Here is an 18,001-nt window from a genome sequence, read left to right as displayed (position 1 = left end):
GGGAGCAAGGGAGCCCAGCATCCGAGGGTCCCCATCAGTTTCCTCATAGCACGCTTGGGGGACACACGACCGTGGGCCTGGGGGCCAAGGTCCACACAGCGTGGGCTCCTGACTCCCGGGCAGGGTGCAGGGGTGGAGCCCCATGCCCACCAGGCCTCCCCAGCCCTTTTGACCGCCATGGAAGGACCAAGGCCGCTCCGTGAAAGCCACGGGGCTGTGGCTTGGGCAGCACAGAGGGAGGCCACACAGACGGGACGTGGGTTTTTAATTCTTTTTATTGAAGAAAAGAAAAGGAGAGAAAAAATAGATTCCCCACCCCTGCTCTTCCCGGAGTGGGCTTCTAGTCCTGCCCCTGGGGTCTGCACGGGTGAGCAAGGGCTGTGCTCTCCACCTGGGTCTGGGGAGGGGCCCCGGGCCCTGGAAAGGTGGGGGGGCTGCTTCCCGAGGGGTAAGGATGTCTAAAAAATGGTGCCAGGCCAGCTGGGCCAAGCAGGCTGGTCCTCTGCTGCGGCAGCTCGTCAGGCATCCCGGGGATGCTGGCCGCACCTGGCCCGGCCCCTGTGCGCGGCCCGCCCGCCTGCCCGCCGGCGCGGGGCTGGAGGAGGGCGGAGTCTGAGGCACCTTCCGGCCTCTGGAGCCCTGTGCCCACGTGGGCCGCCGGTGCCTCCTGTCCCGTCTGGCTCTGGTCCCAGCACTGCGGGCCTCTGCCTGGCCGCCATCCGAGCACCCTGAGGCCGGGACGCGGGCCGGGCCCACAGCCCGAGAGCATGTCTGTGCCCGTCCCGTGGCAGGAGCGGGCAGGAGCGGGCAGAGCAGCATCCCTCCTCGTGGCCCGGTGCATGGCTGCCGCCCACCTGCTCAGACCTCGGTCTGGAGGTCGATGATGTCCTGGCCCACCAGCGGGATCGTGGCGCCCGACTTCTCCCACTCCACGCTCCGCAGCTCCAGTGGGGACGGCGGCAGCGGCTCCAGTTCCTTCTTCACCCACGCAGGCGTCCCGTGGGCTTTCCGAAGGCTCTCCCAGGGCCGCTTGTTGGGTGTCTGCTGCTTTTCTGGCTGCTGGGCCGTGGGCAGGGCGGAGGGAGGGGCCGCGAGGGAGGCCACGGAGCAAACAGATGGGGAGCAGGGAAAGAATGCAGGCAACAGTCAGAACAGAGGGGAAGGGGCAGCGGAGAGGCGGGGAGTGGGGGGAGATCCCAGGTGACCCAGGAGCAGAGCACCTCCCACTGTGGGGTCAGCACTGAGTGGGGGGAAGGCCTGCGGTGAAGGGCAGCTGTCTGGCAGCACTCCCTTGGCCGTGGTCTTCCTTGGGAGGCAGCCTGACCATACGCCAGTGCACCCCCACCCCTCCGGACAGGGCCCCAGGAGTCACTGCGCCCCCACCCCTCCCTATGGGGCCCCAGGAGTCACTGCGCCCCCACCCCTCCCTATGGGGCCCCAGGAGTCACTGTGCCCCCACCCCTCCGGACGGGGCCCCAGGAGTCACTGCACCCACCCCCACCCCCCAGATGGGGCCCCAGGAATCGGTGCGCCCCTCCCGATGGGGCCCCAGGAGTCGGCGCGCCCCCACCCCTCCGGACGGGGCCCCAGGAGTCACTGCACCCCCACCCCCCAGATGGGGCCCCAGGAATCGGTGCGCCCCTCCCTATGGGGCCCCAGGAGTCACTGTGCCCCCACCCCTCCGGACGGGGCCCCAGGAGTCACTGCACCCCCACGCCCCAGATGGGGCCCCAGGAATCGGTGCGCCCCTCCAGACGGGGCCCCAGGAGCCAGTGCACCCCCACCCCTCCAGACAGCCTCCCCCCTGCCGGGGAAGGCCCGTTGGCTTGCCCTGCCCTCCAGGGTCTAGCACGGGCCAGGTCAGGCCAGTCTCCAGGAAAGGTCGCAGGAAAGAACGAATGAATGGGCAGGGTAGGAAGGAAAAGGGCAGGAGACAGCCTTACCTAAGGGCTCTCCCGGAGCGCCCCGCCCCACGCCGCCACCCCACCCAGCGCCCCAGGGCCCTGCCCCGCTCCAGACCTTGCTGTCTGGGCCTAGCACCTCCTTGTCCTTCTCCGTGTGCTGCAGCTTCCGGTTCAGGTCCTGAAACATGTCCTGGTGCCGCTTCCGCGTGTGCATGATTTTCTGCGGGGCAGGAGGGGTGGCGGAGCCTGAGCCCAGAGGGGGGCTGCCCTGCCCCTCCCTGCCTGCTGGAAGGGCTCAGAGCACCTCCAGCCTGGCCGTGTGGGGAACGGGACGCCAGGACCCACCTCGAAGTCCAGTTCTGCATACCGCGATTTCCGCCGCTGTGGGGAGAAGAGGTTTGTGCCCATTTGCAAGCAGCTCCCTAAAACCTCCCAGACCACAGGTCCTCGCCCCTCCTTGCCTGAGTATGGGGGAGACCAGGGACCCCCTCACCCCAGGCCTCCTCTCGGGGTCTCAGCCAAGCCCTGGGGGACATGCCTCTGAGGGCCCCTTTCAGGCCACCCGCTGCCTTAAAAGACAGTGGGGGCCCAGCCGGAGGACTCTGCGGGAAGAGAGTGGACAGGAAGCGCGGCCCCAGAGGGCAGTGACAGTCCCAAGGGGGCTCTCTGCCCCATGACACCCTGGGGCTCTGGTATCCCAGGTCCCGAGTGGGGGTGAACCTGCAGAAGCTCTTCGTCACTTTCTGTCCCAGCTGAGAGGAGCCAGACTGTCCCCGGGGCCATCTCCCACCTCCAGGCCAGTGCCAGTGCTGGGCAAGGGCAGAGGGCTTAGCCTGCCCAGAACACGCCCCCAGGGACAAGGAGCATTGGATGCAGGGCAGCGGCACAGCTGGGGGGCCACAGAGGCAGTGAGCCAGGAGGTGGGAGGGTGGGGTTCCTTGAGGGTGCTCGGCAGTGCTTCCCTAATCTAGTCTCTGAGCCCCATGTTGCATAGGCTGGGTGGGCTTGGGATCAAGTGTAGGCTTCAGGTTGGTCTAAGGAGGGACTTGCTGCCCTGACCCCAACCACAGAAAGGGCTAAACTCAAGCTAGCTCAAGTCCAGCTTGGTGGGCCTCTCTGCAATGGGAGAGACCCCCATTTTGGCGCAGGCCAGAAGCTCCCTGTCACGAGGGCCCAGCAGCGCCAGGGGCAGTGTGGCTAGAGAACAGAATGAGAATGGCGGCAGGGGGGTTGTCCTAGGGCATGCCCTGTCAGCAGCCAGCTCCCCAGCATGTCCCCCTTCTTGTCAAGGGACTCCTTCTAGCAGGGGGGAGCCGGGATGCTGGCCCCCAGCATTCCCAGGCCTGGACTTCCTAACGCTGGCTGCAGCCCAAACCAGCAGTGCCCATGGCATGCCCTACCCCTGGGGCCCCTGGGCTGCCCTCACCTCCAAGGAGCTCACAGACAAGGTGGAGACGTTCTCGTTCCTGGTCCCGGCCCCCGAGCTGGGCCCCGGGTGGGTAGTGGGCTCCCCAGGCTCCCCCAGGCTGGGGGGCGCTGGCTCCAGGGTGGGTGGCGGGGGTGGGGGCGGTGGGGGTGGTGGGGGCTGGGCAGGGGGGGCCTCCGGAGGCCCACCGCCTGGGGGCTGGCGGGTGGGTGGGCTGCGGGCAGGGAGGCCGGCGTCAGGTGCCATGTTGAGGTGGATGAGGCGGGTCTGGGGCATCTGATCGATGTGGATGCTGTGCTTGGGCTCCTCCTGGGGCTTGGGCCGCAGCGTGGCTGTGGCCGTGGGCAGGATTACGTAGCTGGTGTCCAGGGCCTTCTCCTGAGCCCGGCTCAACTCCGAGTCCAGCTTCTTGAAGATGTCCCCATCACCGGCAAAGGAGGACTTGGGTGCCCTGTCCTTCTTGAGGGTCAGTGAGTGGTTGGGGAAGTCGGGCAGGGGGCCGCCCGGGCAGCGGGGCGAGCCGTGCAGGTGCAGCTTGGACACGTTGGCTGGCAGGCTGTTGAAGTTGGCGGGGGGCGCCTTGGCGTGGGCTAGCTTTAGCTTCTCCTCCTCGGGCAGCGACGGCCGCTTGAGCGTGCCCGTGATTGTGGCCGTGCGGCAGGCCGCAATGTCCTTGTTCAGCACTGTGGGGACAGGCGGGGCGGTCAGGCCAGCCTCGGGGGTGCCCCGGCCAGGGCCCGATCGGCCACACGCCCTCTGACAGCCCTGAAGCTGCGGTTCCCAGCACCCGGGCCCCTTGCAGGCCACCCTCTGCCTTGGTCAGTGGGGCCACTGTGTGGTGTGTGCTGCTGGGGCGGCCGGGTTTCCTTTGCCTCTTCTAAGAAGGCTGGAACATGGGGTGCTCCTGTCTGCCCCGCGGACAGGAGGACAAAGGACTACCACCCACACAGTGCGCTCCCTGGCAGCTGGGGGGCCCCTGTTGGCCCTGGAGCCAGCCCACGCTTCTGGGAAGTGCAGGGACACAGCTCCTCATGGGGGGGGGCAGGGCGGCCCGGTCCTGGGGTGCCGTGTCCTGTACACCTAGCTGCCCCCCTTCCGTTCGGCTGCAGGGGGACAGGGCCGCATGACCCCTGACCCGGGCTCCTACCGGTCAGTCCAGCCTCACCGGCCCGTGGAGAGCACACAGCTGCCAGGCCCAGCCGCCCACCCGCGCCCCACTTAGGGCCCGTCCCTGGAAGCCTGCTGTGACTGCAGGGCCCTCTCCTTGCTGGCCGGGCGCACGGGCACCCAGCCACACCCTTGCCCAGCCCCCGAACACCAGCAGCGCGTGTTAGCTGCCTCCTGCAGCCGCCCCATGAGCACACACCCTCCCAGCAGACGGTCACTCCGCCATCCCCTCCCGGGTCCTCTCCCTCCTCTCAGACAGGGCCGGGCCCCCTCTCATCTCCAGCCTCCAGGCACCGACCTCCACCGGGCAGCCCAGCAGGGGACCTGCCATCTTACCCGCGAAACCTGCACCCTTCCAGGGTTCCCCCTACTGAGGTCTCTCGGTCCGCCTGAGTGAGCGCTAAGCCCCATGGACCCAGGGTGCGCCTCCCCTGCACAAACCCAGCTGCAGGTCTCACACATAGGCCCACATCCTCTAGACACCCAGGCCCCCAGCTGGTGTGCCCCCCTCACCCCCAGCTCGGCCCCCAGCCACTAGGTGCTTGAGAGGCCACAGGCCCGGCTGGGCCAGCTTACTGACAAGGAAGAAACTGGAGTCTCAGAGAGGCCTGGAGCACCCGAGCAGGGCTGGGCCCCAGCCTCCAAGGCCCCCGAGTCTTGGGGCCACCTCTCAGGAAGGCTGCCTAAGACCAAGGCGGGAGGTGGAAGACCATTCTGTCCAGTCCCCCATTCAACCCAACCAGAAGCCACCTCCTCCAGGAAGCCCTCTGGGGTCCACCTGGCAGCAGCTGACACTCCCAACCTGCGGCTGTCCCAGGCCCTGCCCCCACGGCTGTCTCTAGAGAAGATGCTCCCCAAATATCTGACAGATGCAAGGCAGTGTGGCCAGCTGGTTCTCCACAGCTCCGGAAGATACTGTCACTGCCTCAGACGCCCGGCTCCCAGAACAATGACCCTTGAGGGGGCTCCCTTTCATTGGGCAATTGAGTCCCTTTTTCCACGTGCTTCCAAGAAACTCAGCACTAGCCTAGGGCTCAGTGGTAGGGCTTTCTCCCTGCTCTACCCCTGCTCCCACTGCTATCCCCCACCCCCATTCTGAAAGCGTGACCAGCCCCCCCTGCCCCCCGTGGATGGACTGGGGATGAAGACATGAAGACAGCACAGAGCTTGGGCCCTGAGGGAAGGCAGGCAGGGGTGGGTGGCGAGGTGGGTGGCAGGGTGGAGGTGGGCAGCCTCAGTGCCCCAGTGAAGAGCGTGGAAAGCAAAGAACAGAAGTGTGTGTGGCTGCTGAGGCAGGGGGCGCGGTGGGGAGAGGACCGGGCCAGCCCCAGCGCAGGGGGCCCCAGGGTCTGCTCCGGGGCTAAGAGCTCCGCCCGCACAGCGCAGGGGCCTCACCCCTGCTAAGCCTGAGCTCCAGGACAGTTTTCCTCAGGCCCTGCCTGCAGCCTCAGTGCAGTAGGAGGGGAGGCAGGAGGTGGCTGGTGCGGGCCGGGCCCTGTGCTGACCCGGCCTCCCGGGGGAGGATCTGATCCAACCTCGCCGTGCGGGCGGTGGGATGAGAACAGACAGATGGACAGACAGACGCACAGAGAAAAGAAAAGGAAGCAAGTGGGCCCAGGCGAGGGCCACCTGTCGCTCTCACCTGGCAGGCGCTCACCTGATCTACAGGCCAGATCCACGTCCTTCTCGAAGTCAGTCTGCAAGACAGAGGCGAGGCCGGGTGAGGGCCTGCGAGCGAGCAGGCAGGGCTGCCTGCGGGCTGGCGGGAAACAGCCGAGCTGGAGCTATACCTCGAAGGGGCGTGCGTGCACACGTGCGTGCCGGCTACCGACTGCTAACGGGGGCCACGAGCTCAAGGCTGCCCGTGTGCTCACGTGGGCCCTGGTGGGGGACCCTGACCCTGCACGCTCTTGCCTGTGTGTGCACGCATGTGTGCGCGTGTGTACATGAGTGCACGGGGGCTCCTTCCCGGCGCGTGCGGCTTAGCTGGGAAGTGGGAGGCTGGTCCCACTGCAGCTCGGACACTCTGGCGCCCCTGGCTCAGTCTCCCCCAACCGCTGGCCCCCTGGGACTGCAGCACGAGACCCCCTCGCTCTGTCCCTCACGTCCGACGGGGTGGGGGGGCACAGAGGGTCTCACGCCAGAGCCCCTGCCGCCCAGGCCGCCACCTGCCAGTGTGCAGGATGTCACCTGTAGTCCTCACCACAGCCCTGGGGACGAGGAAATGGAGGCCAGCCGGCCAGAGAAGCAGAACAGGCTGCAGACACAGATGTCGGTGCCGGGCTGAGACCAGCTGTCCCTTGAGCAATGGCGGAGGCCCCTGCTAGAGCACCTGCCCCATCCCAGCCTGGGACAGGGGCAGGCGACAGCAAGCGACCCAGGCCCCGCCCTCAGAGAGCCCGGTGGGCGGGGGCCACCGGCCGGGGTGTGGCCTTCTCCTGGGGCTGTGGAAAACCAGAGGCTCCCCCTCCGCAAACGCGGAGGTTGGCTTGAGGTCACAGGTCAGGCCAGGAGCAGTGCCTGAGGGGTCTGGGACCCCTGTCCTCACCCCTGAGGACCCAAGTAGCCTCCCCAGGTCCGATGGCCGGCATCTGCCGGCATCTGCTGAGGCCCTGCCTGTGATGCTCACAACCACCATAAGGAACCTGGGCACCCCGAGGACTGAATGAGTACCCCCTGCCCACCAGGCTCATGGCACGCCAGGGGGCACCAGCGACAATGTGGAGAATTCAGCCAGGAGGCCTGATGGCAGAAGTGGGGGCGGGCGGTCAGGGAGGGCTCCCTGGAGGTGGCATCTTAGTGGACACCTGCGAGGTGGGCGGCAGGGTGGGAGGGCCGTGCTGTGCCTCAGGCTGCATGCCAGGTGTGATGCTGGGGGGCCCAAGGGGACATGGCTGGGACAAGGCCACGGCAGGGGGGAGGGTGCGTGGACAGGCCAGGGCTGGTCTCCCGGATGGAGACCGAGGGAGCCCAGTCCCATCCTGGCCAGGCTGGAGGGCACTGAGGGGGGCGCGAGGGGCACAGGGCGTGGGGGGGCAGCAGCTGAGGCAACAGCCCCTGGAGGCTGGCATCTGGGCAAGGGTGCTGTGGTAGTGGGGGTGGGGGTGCGCCGACGCCAGGCCCAGCCAGACTCTCTCCATCTGGTCCTGCCTGCCCTCAGACCCTGGGACGGGGACGTCACCTTGGTGAGCCTCAGTGTGCCCAGCCTCAGACTGGGCTCGGAGCTCTTCCCAAGGACTGCTGGAGCCCAGAGCAGCTCTGAGCAGCGTGAGCAGGCACCGCTGGGGGCACCAAGCTCTGAGCCCTACCATGAGCTGGGCATGGCCGTTCTGGAAGGAGCCCCCCGAGTCCCCGTTGCCCTCCTCCTGGCGGTCCACCACGCGACACTTCACGGCGTCCTGGACCTGGGGAGAGAGGACAGATCGGTCCCCAGCCGCCCCGGGCGGCGTCCTTGTGGGGTGGCGGGAAGGTGAGGGCGAGCGGCATGGGGCGGGGTCTCTGCGAGGGTGGCCTGTGTGCGGGGGCCCCGCCGCCCTTCCCTCTCGGAGATTCTCTCTGTGCCCTTCATGGGTGTGAAATTCCAAAGTCAGGGAGCTCCGGACCCCCCGCGAACGTGCCGCAGCCCTGCTGGAGTCCGTCCGGATGGACCGGCCGTCAGCCTGAGGAGGGCACCGGAATCCACAGCAGCTGGGCAAGTGGGGGGCCCCGCCCTCACGCCCCTGGAGAAGCGCCACCCCGGTGTCCACAAGGGCCCTTGGGGGGACAGCATGTCTGTGGGGCGCGCTCCGTCGAGGGGGGTCTCAGGCATTATGGCCACGGACTCTTCTGAAAGGAGGTGATGGTGGCTCTGTGCCAGGGGCCACCCAAGCAGCTGGCACAGAGCTTGCCCACAGGATGGACAGAGCCAGTCAGTGTGAGCGAAGGGTGAAGGCTATATAGCACCTTCTCCACCACCGACTGCTCTGGGCGCTGGGCGCAGCAGGGAGCACTGCCCACCCTCAAGGAGCTTCCCGGTCACGATGTGCAAAGGGAATAAGGGAAGGCACAGGGGCGGCGAAAGCATGGAGGGGTTCCTGGAGGAGGCATCCTGAGTGAACGGGGGAGCTCTGGGGGGAGGGTGCGCCGGGGGTTCCTGGCTCAGATTCAGACCCAGCGCAGACCCGGGGACCTGTTCCCTGCGCCCTGCAGCCACACAGCTGATCAGAGGCAGTGCCGGGGCCTCGCTGGCCTCAGGGCCGCTGGGCCTCCTATGCAGGTGCGCCTTCCTCCCGTCCTTGCACTCACTGACCTGCCTAGCAAACATCTCGAAGCACCTACGGTGTGCCCAGTGGAGGCAGGCCGCAGTCCAGGAGATGGCAGATGCGAAAGCATTTCTCCACTGGCATGAAGAGCAGACGGTCTCCCCAAGTGCCTCATGGCCTCCTCCTCCAGGAAGGCCACCTGGCCAGCCTCACCCCCTCTGTTCCCCCCCAGGAGACTCAGATGACCACCTTACTTGTCCACCTGCCAAATGTTCTATGCCCACCGCGCTGGCTGGAGCTGCCTGGCATCACCCCTGCCCACCCGCTCCTGGCCTGTCTTCTTCAGCATTGGCCTCCTCAACCCCTCCCAATGGAGACCCTCTCCCGAATTTCCCCTGGCTGAAGGATCCCTGTAGCACAAACCCCACGTGTGGGACCCGGGAGGTCACAGAGGGCTGACGGGGAAGTCGTGTGTCTTCAGGGGCGCCTGACCCTCCCCAGGCGTGGGCCCACCCTCCGGATATTCCGGCGTCTGCTCCCGGGTTTTGAATTCCTACAAGCTCCCTTCTATTCTCAGATGTTCCTTCTTAATAGCCTGCTCTTCTCATTACCCGGAAGCCAGGCAGCCGAGGGCCAAGAGCAGGGCCTTAGAGCCTGGCCGGAGTGTGACATCTGGCTACCTGCCCCCGGAAGCGACAGGCCTGTGCTGGCCCGGAGCTGGCCCGCGTGTGGAAGACAGGCAGCAGCTGGCCCGCGGTGAGAACCGCTAGCACAAGTAAAGGCGGCCGGGGCCAGGCACCCACGGGTGCAAGGCTGGGGAGCAGGGCTGGTCCCCCTCTCTGGAGACACCAGCTCGGGGCTGTGCCCGGGGGCCGTGGCTGCGCGGGTCTGTGGCTTTTCGGGCACAGGCTCTCCGGGTCCTCAGGATTTCAGACCAGATGCTCACGACCGACTGGACATTTACATACGGTGGAAGGAGGGGCTGTGGGCGGGAGCCTGTCGATGGGGCCGTCCAACCCCAGAATCGCGGGCTCTGTGTCCTGCCATCCTTCTGCTCGCCTCTCCTCCCGCCTGGGGGCCTCAGGCGACGGGTGCCCAAGAGCCAGGATGCAGCCCACGCATCCCTGTCTCAGCATGCTGTCAGCTGTGCCGGGCGCCCCCAGACCAGGGCCCCACCCCGGACAGTGGGGCTGCAGGTGGGGGAGGCTGGGTGGGGGCGGCACTGCCAGCCCAGGAGGGGGTCCAAGCCCCTCCTGAAGCAGACCACCTGCCGTCCACTACAGACCTTCCCTGGGCATCTGGGGGGCCCGGGAGACCCCCTTCTAGAAGCGCTCTGGCTTCAGAGTGTGAAGTAGCTGCTGCCTGGCCTCCCCCCACACCTGCTGCGGACCGGGCTCCCTCGGGTGGGCTGAGCTCATGCCCCTTGTCCTTCTCTCCCTGAAAGCCCAGGGTTTGCTGCAAAACCCTTCTCCTGTTCTCTCATCCCTTCGAATCTAAGTGCTTTTAAAAATCACTTTGTCATCTTTCTAGGAGGTTCCGAGGGGAGGTAATTCCACGTGTCTGCCCACCCACACCTGCCCCTTCAGCCTCCGCGGCCATCCTGGCCTCGTCCAGCCTCACGGTGGCACCTCTTTCATCCGTGTCAGGAGCACACTCTTCCACATTCTGACCCCCCTGAGATGGGAGCAGGTCCCCTTAACTGTTGCTATACCAGGCAGCCGGCAGCCAGGACAGGTGGCCCTCTCTTGTTCCCTTTGGGAGAGGCCCAGAGGGCACCAGGACAGGAGTCTCAGCTGTGCTGAAAGTTGTTTCGGTTCCAGTGGCTCTCGGTCCCAAGGACCCCGGGAGGACAGAGCCCCCCTCCCGGTCCGAGCCAGGAAGAAGCGCTCATACTAAGCAGCCACGGCTCCGGCAGCCGGGCAGCCCAGGCCGCCCCGCCTTGCAGAAGTGAGGGGCCCTGAAGCCGCGCCCCCCCCCACCTCCCACTGCGGCCCAGAATCTGCCCCACCGAGGGCCTGGGGTGGGGGGCGGGGGGCGCCCGCGCGGCCCACCTCTCTGCGCAGGATGCAGTGCACCATCACTATGACGAAGCCCTCCAGCGAGTCAAAGACGGCAAACAAGATCTGGAAGAGGGCTGAGCGGCGGTCGGTGACGGCGAGCACGGCCGACATCCAGGTCAGCGCCAGCAGGGGCAGCACCACGCAGGAGCTCCAGAGTGAGGCCCTGTGGACAGCGCAGCGGGCGGCCTCGTCAGGGCTGTCCCCGGCCGCCCTCCCCACCCCGGCACCCCTCCTCGCTGGGCTTCACCTCCTCCCTCTCCTCTCCCCTCCTGTCCTTAGAGGAACCCGGGCCCACCAGCCTCGCAGCCCCTTCTGAGGAACAGAGTTCTGTTCCCCCACCCCCCCCCCGGCCTGCCCAGCGGCCCGAGGGCTCCTGGCACAGTGGAGACCGGAGACTCCGAGGGTGATCCCCGGGGGCTGGGCAGTGGGCAGGGAGGGACCTCTCTGGGAGACCCAGGTTCCTAACTGTCCAGGAGGCCACAGGAGGGGAGGCACACTGGAGGCGGGAGCTGGGGGGCCACGGCCCCTGCTGGTCCCAGCTTCCAGGGCCCTCAGGCCACCCCCCTCGCCAGGGGTCCAGGGCCCCAACTCTAAGGCGGCCATGGAGGGGGTTGTTTGGCCGGGCCTCTGAGCTCTGGAGAGAAAGAGAGAGGAGCAGAGAGCTGCTCCAGGAGCAGAGAGATGACAGACAGACAGACAGACAGAGCCAGACAGAGGAGCACGGGGAGGCAGAGACGAGGACAGAGACCCACAGGCACTTCATCCTCTTGGCAGGCCCTGCTCGGCCGGCCCCCAGGAGCGCCCATGGCAGGCACTGCCCTCTGCCGCCGGGCACCTCCCTGCGCCACTGTGGGCTACACCGTGGCCACTCTGAGCCTGCCTCTTCCGGACGGTGCCGTCACCGTGCCACGTCCTCGAGGCGCTGTGTGAGGGCAGACGGTGCCCGCGGACGGCTGGCATGCAGCAGGTGTCTGGGAAATGTGCCCGACCCCACCCTCACCACCATGACGACCTCCAGAAGCCCCCATGGGCAGGTGACTGCTGTGCAGGGGCTCCAAGGAGCCGCTGGGGCCCCTGGCATCCCCGGGGTGGGGGCCGAGGTCAGGACCACCTGCTCCCCTCCTTACAGAATGGCCTTGTCAAAAGGATGAGGAAGTGGGGCAGGGGGAGTGGGGAGTGGGCAGGGAGAGGGGCACGAGGAACACCAGGAAGGGGCCGGGGGCACAGGCCGGTGGGAGAGAGGCTGGAAGGACCTCAAGCCCGGCCTGAAGAAGCACCCCCAGAGCAGCAGGACCTTGGTCAGGGGTGGGGGCAGGAGCTCTCCCCAGGACTGTGCTCTCGGCTCCCGCGTCCTCTCTGTCCTGCCTGGGCTCCGCAGTTTCACGCGGAGAAGACAGGCCCGGCTCCCCCCCTCCCTCCCCCTCCCTCCCTCCTCCCTGCTCCAGGACCCAGGTCCCCATCCCGGCCCCAGCCCCATTTCTTCTCCAGGACGGCTCCCTGCCCAGCCGCCCGGTGGCTCGAGCCAGAGCCAGGAGTTGCCTTGAAGCCCCCACGCCTCTCCTCCCCTGGCCACTGCACGAGCTTCCAAACTAGACTTCACAGACCCGCCTCACCTCCCCTTCCAGGGTGGAGACCCCCAGTCGGGGTCCCGGCACCCAGCCTTGCCTCTCTCCGCGCCTGCTGGAGAGCCTGAAGAAGCGGGCCCTCCCCGACCCCGAGCCCCTGCGTCTCCCCCTGGCGGCGGTGGGGGGGCTGCCTCGTCTCCCTCCTCCCGTCTGAAGCAGACCTTCTCTGGACACGCTGGGAACAGGATGGCAGGGCAGAGCCTCTCCCAGGGAAGTGTCATCCTGCTGTGAGTCACCCTCCCTGGGGCCTGGGGCCTGTTATCTAGGCCTGAAGGGGGGAGCAGGTGGCTGGGGCCTGGGGACGGGTGAACTACTCGAATTCCTGTAGCCCAGCCTCTGCAGGGTTCTGTGAGGGCAGAGGGCAGGGGGAGGAGCAGGTGCAGGCCTGGGGGCACTGGGACACCCCCCACCCCGCCCTCTGGAAAGTCTGATGCCTTCCGGGGGAGGGGCAGGAGCGGAGACGGGGGAGCAGGGCCGCTGCCTCCAACCTGCCACTCGGCCTCTCAGGGAACGGCCCCCAAGGCTCTCGTGACAGGCCTACCCCAGGGCAGAGCTGGGGCGTGAAACAAACAGCGCGTACTCCCAGAGCCTGGTCCCCCTCGGCCCTCCCAACACAGCTTTCTGCCTCAACGGACCCGTCCTGCCCCGAACCCGTGGCCGCCCCGCTGCAGCAGGGCCCACACACCCACATGCGCTCACACACGCACACACTCACCCCACATGCACACACGCTCACACACACTCACACTCACGCCCACACGCTCACGCACACCCCGTTCTCACACATTCACGCATGCACACACAGAGTGCGCCCCAGCCCCCAGCACGACCACACGCCAATGACCGGCCCACCGAGCGCGTTCTTGTGCTGACCCGGCCCCATCCCATCCCGGCAGCACTGATCCTCCGGTCCACCTTGTCCCAAGGCCCCAGCAGACGGGGGAGAGGAGCCTGGCGAAGGGCCGGCTAGCGGAGGACCCCCAGAGAAGTCGGCAGAGGCGGCAGAGAGGACAGGAAAAGCTTGGAACAGAGTGTAACCGAGAGGAGAGCGGAGCCCGGCAGGTGCGCCAGCACGCAGAGGCACTAACGTGGCATCACCGGCGGCGGCGGCCGCGGAGAGGGCTCCACACTCGGCACATTTGAGGGCGCGCCCAAGGGGGGCCCAGGGCAGCTGACTGGAAGTGAAATTCAAAGCCTGAGACAAGAGCGAACACTGTTCTCGCAGACGGGGGCAGAGTGCGTACCGACCGCACCAATCCGGCCTGCGCCTCCCTAGGCAGGCCCTGGGGGGCGGGGGGCTCCCCGGGGGAAGCGGGGGAGCCACGGGAAGTGGGGGCGGTCCGGGTCCGGCAACCCGTGCATGCCCGCGCGGAGCAGAGGGGAAGCCGATCTGTCCATGTTTGCACAGAGAAGCAGAACTCCCAGGGGCAGGCCACGGCCACCTCCCTCTCGCCCCCCTGAAGCTGCCCTGACCATGCACCGCCCCAGCCAGGGGGCAAGGGCTCCATCCACCAGTGCACTGGGGTTCGGGGAGCTAGCTGGGCAGCGTCCTCCACGGGCCCTGTGTGTGTGTGTGCACGCTGGCAAGCACACAGCAGTGTGCACGGTGCCTCCTGTCCGTGTGGGAGCGGGTCTCTGTGCACGGCCCCGCGGGCGCCCCCAGGAGCATTCTGAGCCGGGGCACCTGCGGCACGCCCAGGACGGGGCCCTAGGAGGCGGCCAGCCACATGGACACGCTGGACTCCAGAGCCTTCCCCACCACCAGCCGCTCACCCTGCCTGAACCTCAGTCCACTGGGCTGTACAGACGGGAACGGAACAGGAGAGCCGGCCTCGGGGGTTATTGTAGGAAGCAAACCAAACGGCCTTCCAGGAATGCATGTGGGCACGTCAGTCCCCACTGCCAGGGGACGGTGCCCAGCGAGTGGGGCACCCAGGCCTACAGACGGCAAGGCCAGCCTCTGGATCACACACCTCCTCCAAAGCCGTGCAGCAGGCTTCTGACCATGACCAGAAGCCATCAGGGACCTCCGGGGGATGGTGTCCTGAAGCTACAGGGTAAGCAGGAGGCGCAGGAAGAGGAGGGAGACAGAGACAGACACCGAGGAGGGCACAGAGGAGGCAGGGCGGGCCCCCCCCCACACACACCAGCCAAGGCAGAGGGACGAACAGAGCAGCAGGCAGAGGGGAGGTGAGGAGGGCTCAGAGGGCTGGGGCAGGACGGAGAGAGGGGCCTGTCTCAGCCTGGACTCGGCCCCTCCGTGATCTCGGTGTTCCCATGCCCTGGGGGGCTGCAGGAGCAGGCCTGTCCCAAGCACACTTGGCCTTCACTGCTGGGCACCGCCCAGTCGCTCGGGACCACGTGCCCTCTGGCCACGCCCTGCCCTCTCTGGGCTCAGCCTCCCCACGCGGGAGGAACACCCTATTTGTCCCCTGGCCTCTCCTCCTGTCACTGAAGGCACCATAAGGATGGGCAAGTTACATCCTCGCTTGGGGTCACCCGACCCCACGGTAGGGAAGGGGGAGGCCAGGGGCTCCCGCCCACCACCCCAGTGGTCCCTGCAGGGGCAGGGTCTCTGAAAACAACTGGCTTCACAGTTTCTGAGGACCTGCCACAGGCCAGACGGAGAAACTGAGGCACAGGGCAAGGCCGGGGCTGGTTGTCAGCCTACACAGACCTCTGTGCTCTGGTTTCCCTGCCTGCTCTGGGGCCTGGCAGGGAGTGAGTGGGCTCTGGGTCTTTTCGACTCAAGGCAGGTGAGGAGCCCTGGCGGGCCCCGCCCTACCCTGCCCGCTCCTTCAGCTTCTTGTCCGTGATGCCATCCTTGGACACAAGCTTGTTGAACACCAGGATCCCGATGACCATGTTCACCTGCCAGGCAGAGAGGAGCCGAGTGTGGGGGTGCGGTACTGCCCTCTGGGCTCCGGGCTCCACACCAGGGTTCGGCGTGGGCTCCCACCCACAGCACTGGCTCTGGGGACACTACTCCCCAGGCCAGGAGGTGGGGCCACTGGCATAGGCTCGCCAGGCCTCCAGCTCCTTCTCCTGGGCCTGGCCAGCTCCCCCCAGAGCCCTGGCTGTTGGGTGGGGTTCTTCTGCCACAAGACCCCACTCAGGGCAAGGAGCTCCAGCTCACGCCCCCCATGTGACCCTCCTGCGTGACCCGCTCCACGAGGATCTGGAAGCCCTGCCCGGCAGGGGTGGATGTGAGAAGGGGCCAGCATGACCCAGCGGGGGTGCAGAAGTGATGTGGGGGGCCCTCCCAACCGGCTGGATCCCCGGGGTGGTCTGCCCTGAATGGCCCAGAGGCCTATCTGCCACCCCATGGTGTTCGTGGAGCTGGGGTTCCTGCTGTCCAGGGGTCAGAGGTCAGGCTGGCTCCAGCGCACTCCCAGGGTGCCTGCCTGCTCCGACCACAGAAGGGACCTCAGATGACCCAGCTGCCTCCACGCTTAGGTGTGCCCTGTGGCCAGCCCCCAGCGTCTCAGCACCCCTGCTCCCTACAACCCTCCCACGACAGGGAGCCCACCCCTCACCGGGGCCCACCTTGAGGGCCATCTTGGGGGCATCGTCCCCATCCGGGCTCTACCTGAGGGCACACTGCTCCTGTGCTCTCTGCCAAGGCACCTTTCCTGACCCCTTCCCGCTGGGCGCCAGCACCCTAGCAAGTGCTCCTTGGTGTTCGCGTCCCGCACGCTGCCTACAGCAAACAGCAGCTGTCCCCAAGGGGCCCCTGTCGGCCCTGCCTCGGCCCTGGAGACCTTGGGGTTTCCCCTCTTTGGCCTTCTCTCCTGGTGGGGAGGCTCCCAGCTCATTCCTTTGCCCCCCAAAAGCCGTCCCCTGGGCTCCCACTCTGCAGAGGCTGCCTGACTGAGGAACGAGGCCTGGCCCCAGGCCCCTCGGATGCAGAGGTACAAGGAGGCTGACTCTCCGTGACCCCACGGCTCTGAGCGCCCCTGACTCTGCACACCACCGTGGTCAGGCCCTGCCTTTCATCCCTGTGCGAACGGAAACTTCCCAGATGCTGGCACCAGCACCGGAGTGCCTGACTGGGGTGGAGGCGTCTTTCCTGGGTGACCTCATATTCTGACAAGGCCAGGGCCAGAGGGGGACAGGCCACCACCAGCCATCAACGCCCTGCCCGAAGCAGGCTCTGTGCGGCTTGACCGGCATGTCCCCGTGTTACCGAGGGGGCCCTGGGCTGGGGGCCACAGCAGATCGGCACTGGCCCTGCCCTGCAGACGCCCCGGGAAGGGACGTGGGGGCTGGGGGTTCCTGCTTCCATCATCTGAGCCTCCCGCACTCCCGAGTCTCCTGTCTTTAAAATGGCGAGCTGGCCTGGTCTCTGAAGGGCCGCATTGACATGCACGGCACGAAGGCCTCTCCCTTCAAAGAATAAAGGAGCCAGGACCCTCGGGCTAGGCCTGCTGCCCACCGCTCCACCCTCCCACGCGGGGCCCTCCGGCCTCCCCATGCCTGTGCCTGCGCCCGGGCGCCCCCGCCACAGAGCCACGGAGCGGCGCGTGGCCCTGCGTGAGGGCCAGAGGGCTGGAGAGCAATGGGCTCAGGCAGGGCAGGCGCCGGCCCCCAGATGTGCCCGGCTCCCTCTGCCCAGCCCGAACTCGGGGGCAGGAACCCCGTGAGCCCCAAGGCCCTGTTTCGCATCCCTCCCCGTAGGCGTCTGGGAATTCGTGGCGAGGGAGAGCAGGTAGCTGCTTCCTTCTCCAGAGCGTGAAAGCCAGCGGCAGCAAGGTCCGGCCTCGGCCCCCCAGCCTCAGGCTCTGCCCATCCCCCAGGCCGAGCTGGCACTCCCTGCTGCCCTGGTCAGTCATCTGTCCACTCGGCTCCCCTCAGCCGGCCACTCACCCTGCAAACCCACATGGATCTCCTGGCAGGTGCACAGCCAGTGCCCAGTCCCCACGCGAGGGGTGCTCACGGAAAGAGAAGGCCCCCACTGCAGCCCAGTCTCCGCACCCTTGTACCCTGAGGGCAGGTCGGGGGGGGGGCCAGGAACGCCATCCACCCCTCGGTGACCACGGTGACCCTGAAGGGGCAATGGGTCCAGTCCAAGGCCCCAGCCCGGGCCAATGGGGAAGGGGTCAGTACCAGCACAACAGCGGCGGCCGGTCCCACGAAGGCGTACAACAGTCCCCCCTCCAGGGAGAGCCAGCAGCTGGGGAGGGAGACAGGCTGGTCAGTGGCCAGGCATGATGCCCCCACCCCCCGGGAAGGCAGGTGAGACGTTGGGCAGAAGGAGCTCAGCACCCGGCAGGCCCTCCTGCACACAGCACACTGCACTCACTCTGGCCCCCGTGGCCCCACGAACCCCAGTTTATGGAGGGAGAAACAGGCACGGGGCAGGCTGCTCGCACCCACACGGCAGAAAGGAGGGTGTTCTGACCGCCCCAGGCTGGCCCCCCAACTCTCCTCCTACATCATGCACAGACCCTTCCTCAGGACACGATGCCAAAACTCTGTGTTGGGTCCCTGGTCTGGCCTTCCACCTGCCCACTCAACCCAGGCCCCACGGCCGGGTCACCCAGGCCTCTGCTCACACGTCTGGCCGGGCCCCTCCTCA

The 18,001-nt window shown here is 67.3% G+C and overlaps 1 protein-coding gene across 8 annotated transcripts in view; it reads right to left on the bottom strand.

Moving 5' to 3' along the window:
- Positions 1 to 257: 257 nt before the first annotated feature.
- ADGRB1 (adhesion G protein-coupled receptor B1) overlaps positions 258 to 18,001 on the bottom strand; it is an 80,753-nt gene continuing 63,009 nt past the window's right edge. For 4 of the 8 annotated variants that reach the window (XM_027573057.2, XM_027573094.2, XM_027573105.2 and 1 more), the window contains 9 exons: positions 17,530 to 17,596; positions 15,209 to 15,294; positions 10,790 to 10,961; positions 7,806 to 7,901; positions 6,140 to 6,194; positions 3,331 to 4,013; positions 2,250 to 2,285; positions 2,020 to 2,124; positions 258 to 1,059 (listed from right to left, as the gene is read on the bottom strand). In XM_027573057.2, the coding sequence (XP_027428858.1) occupies positions 859 to 1,059; positions 2,020 to 2,124; positions 2,250 to 2,285; positions 3,331 to 4,013; positions 6,140 to 6,194; positions 7,806 to 7,901; positions 10,790 to 10,961; positions 15,209 to 15,294; positions 17,530 to 17,596 (1,501 nt within the window). In that variant the 3' untranslated portion in view covers positions 258 to 858. The remainder of the gene's footprint in view (positions 1,060 to 2,019; positions 2,125 to 2,249; positions 2,286 to 3,330; positions 4,014 to 6,139; positions 6,195 to 7,805; positions 7,902 to 10,789; positions 10,962 to 15,208; positions 15,295 to 17,529; positions 17,597 to 18,001) is intronic. The other 4 variants (XM_027573078.2, XM_027573113.2, XM_027573067.2 and 1 more) reach the window with 3 other exon arrangements.

Source organism: Zalophus californianus, chromosome 4, assembly GCF_009762305.2.
Source record: "Zalophus californianus isolate mZalCal1 chromosome 4, mZalCal1.pri.v2, whole genome shotgun sequence".
Lineage (NCBI taxonomy): Eukaryota > Metazoa > Chordata > Mammalia > Carnivora > Otariidae > Zalophus > Zalophus californianus.
The sequence above is the reverse complement of the archived record's forward strand: the minus strand, read 5'-3'. Positions and strand labels throughout refer to the sequence as shown.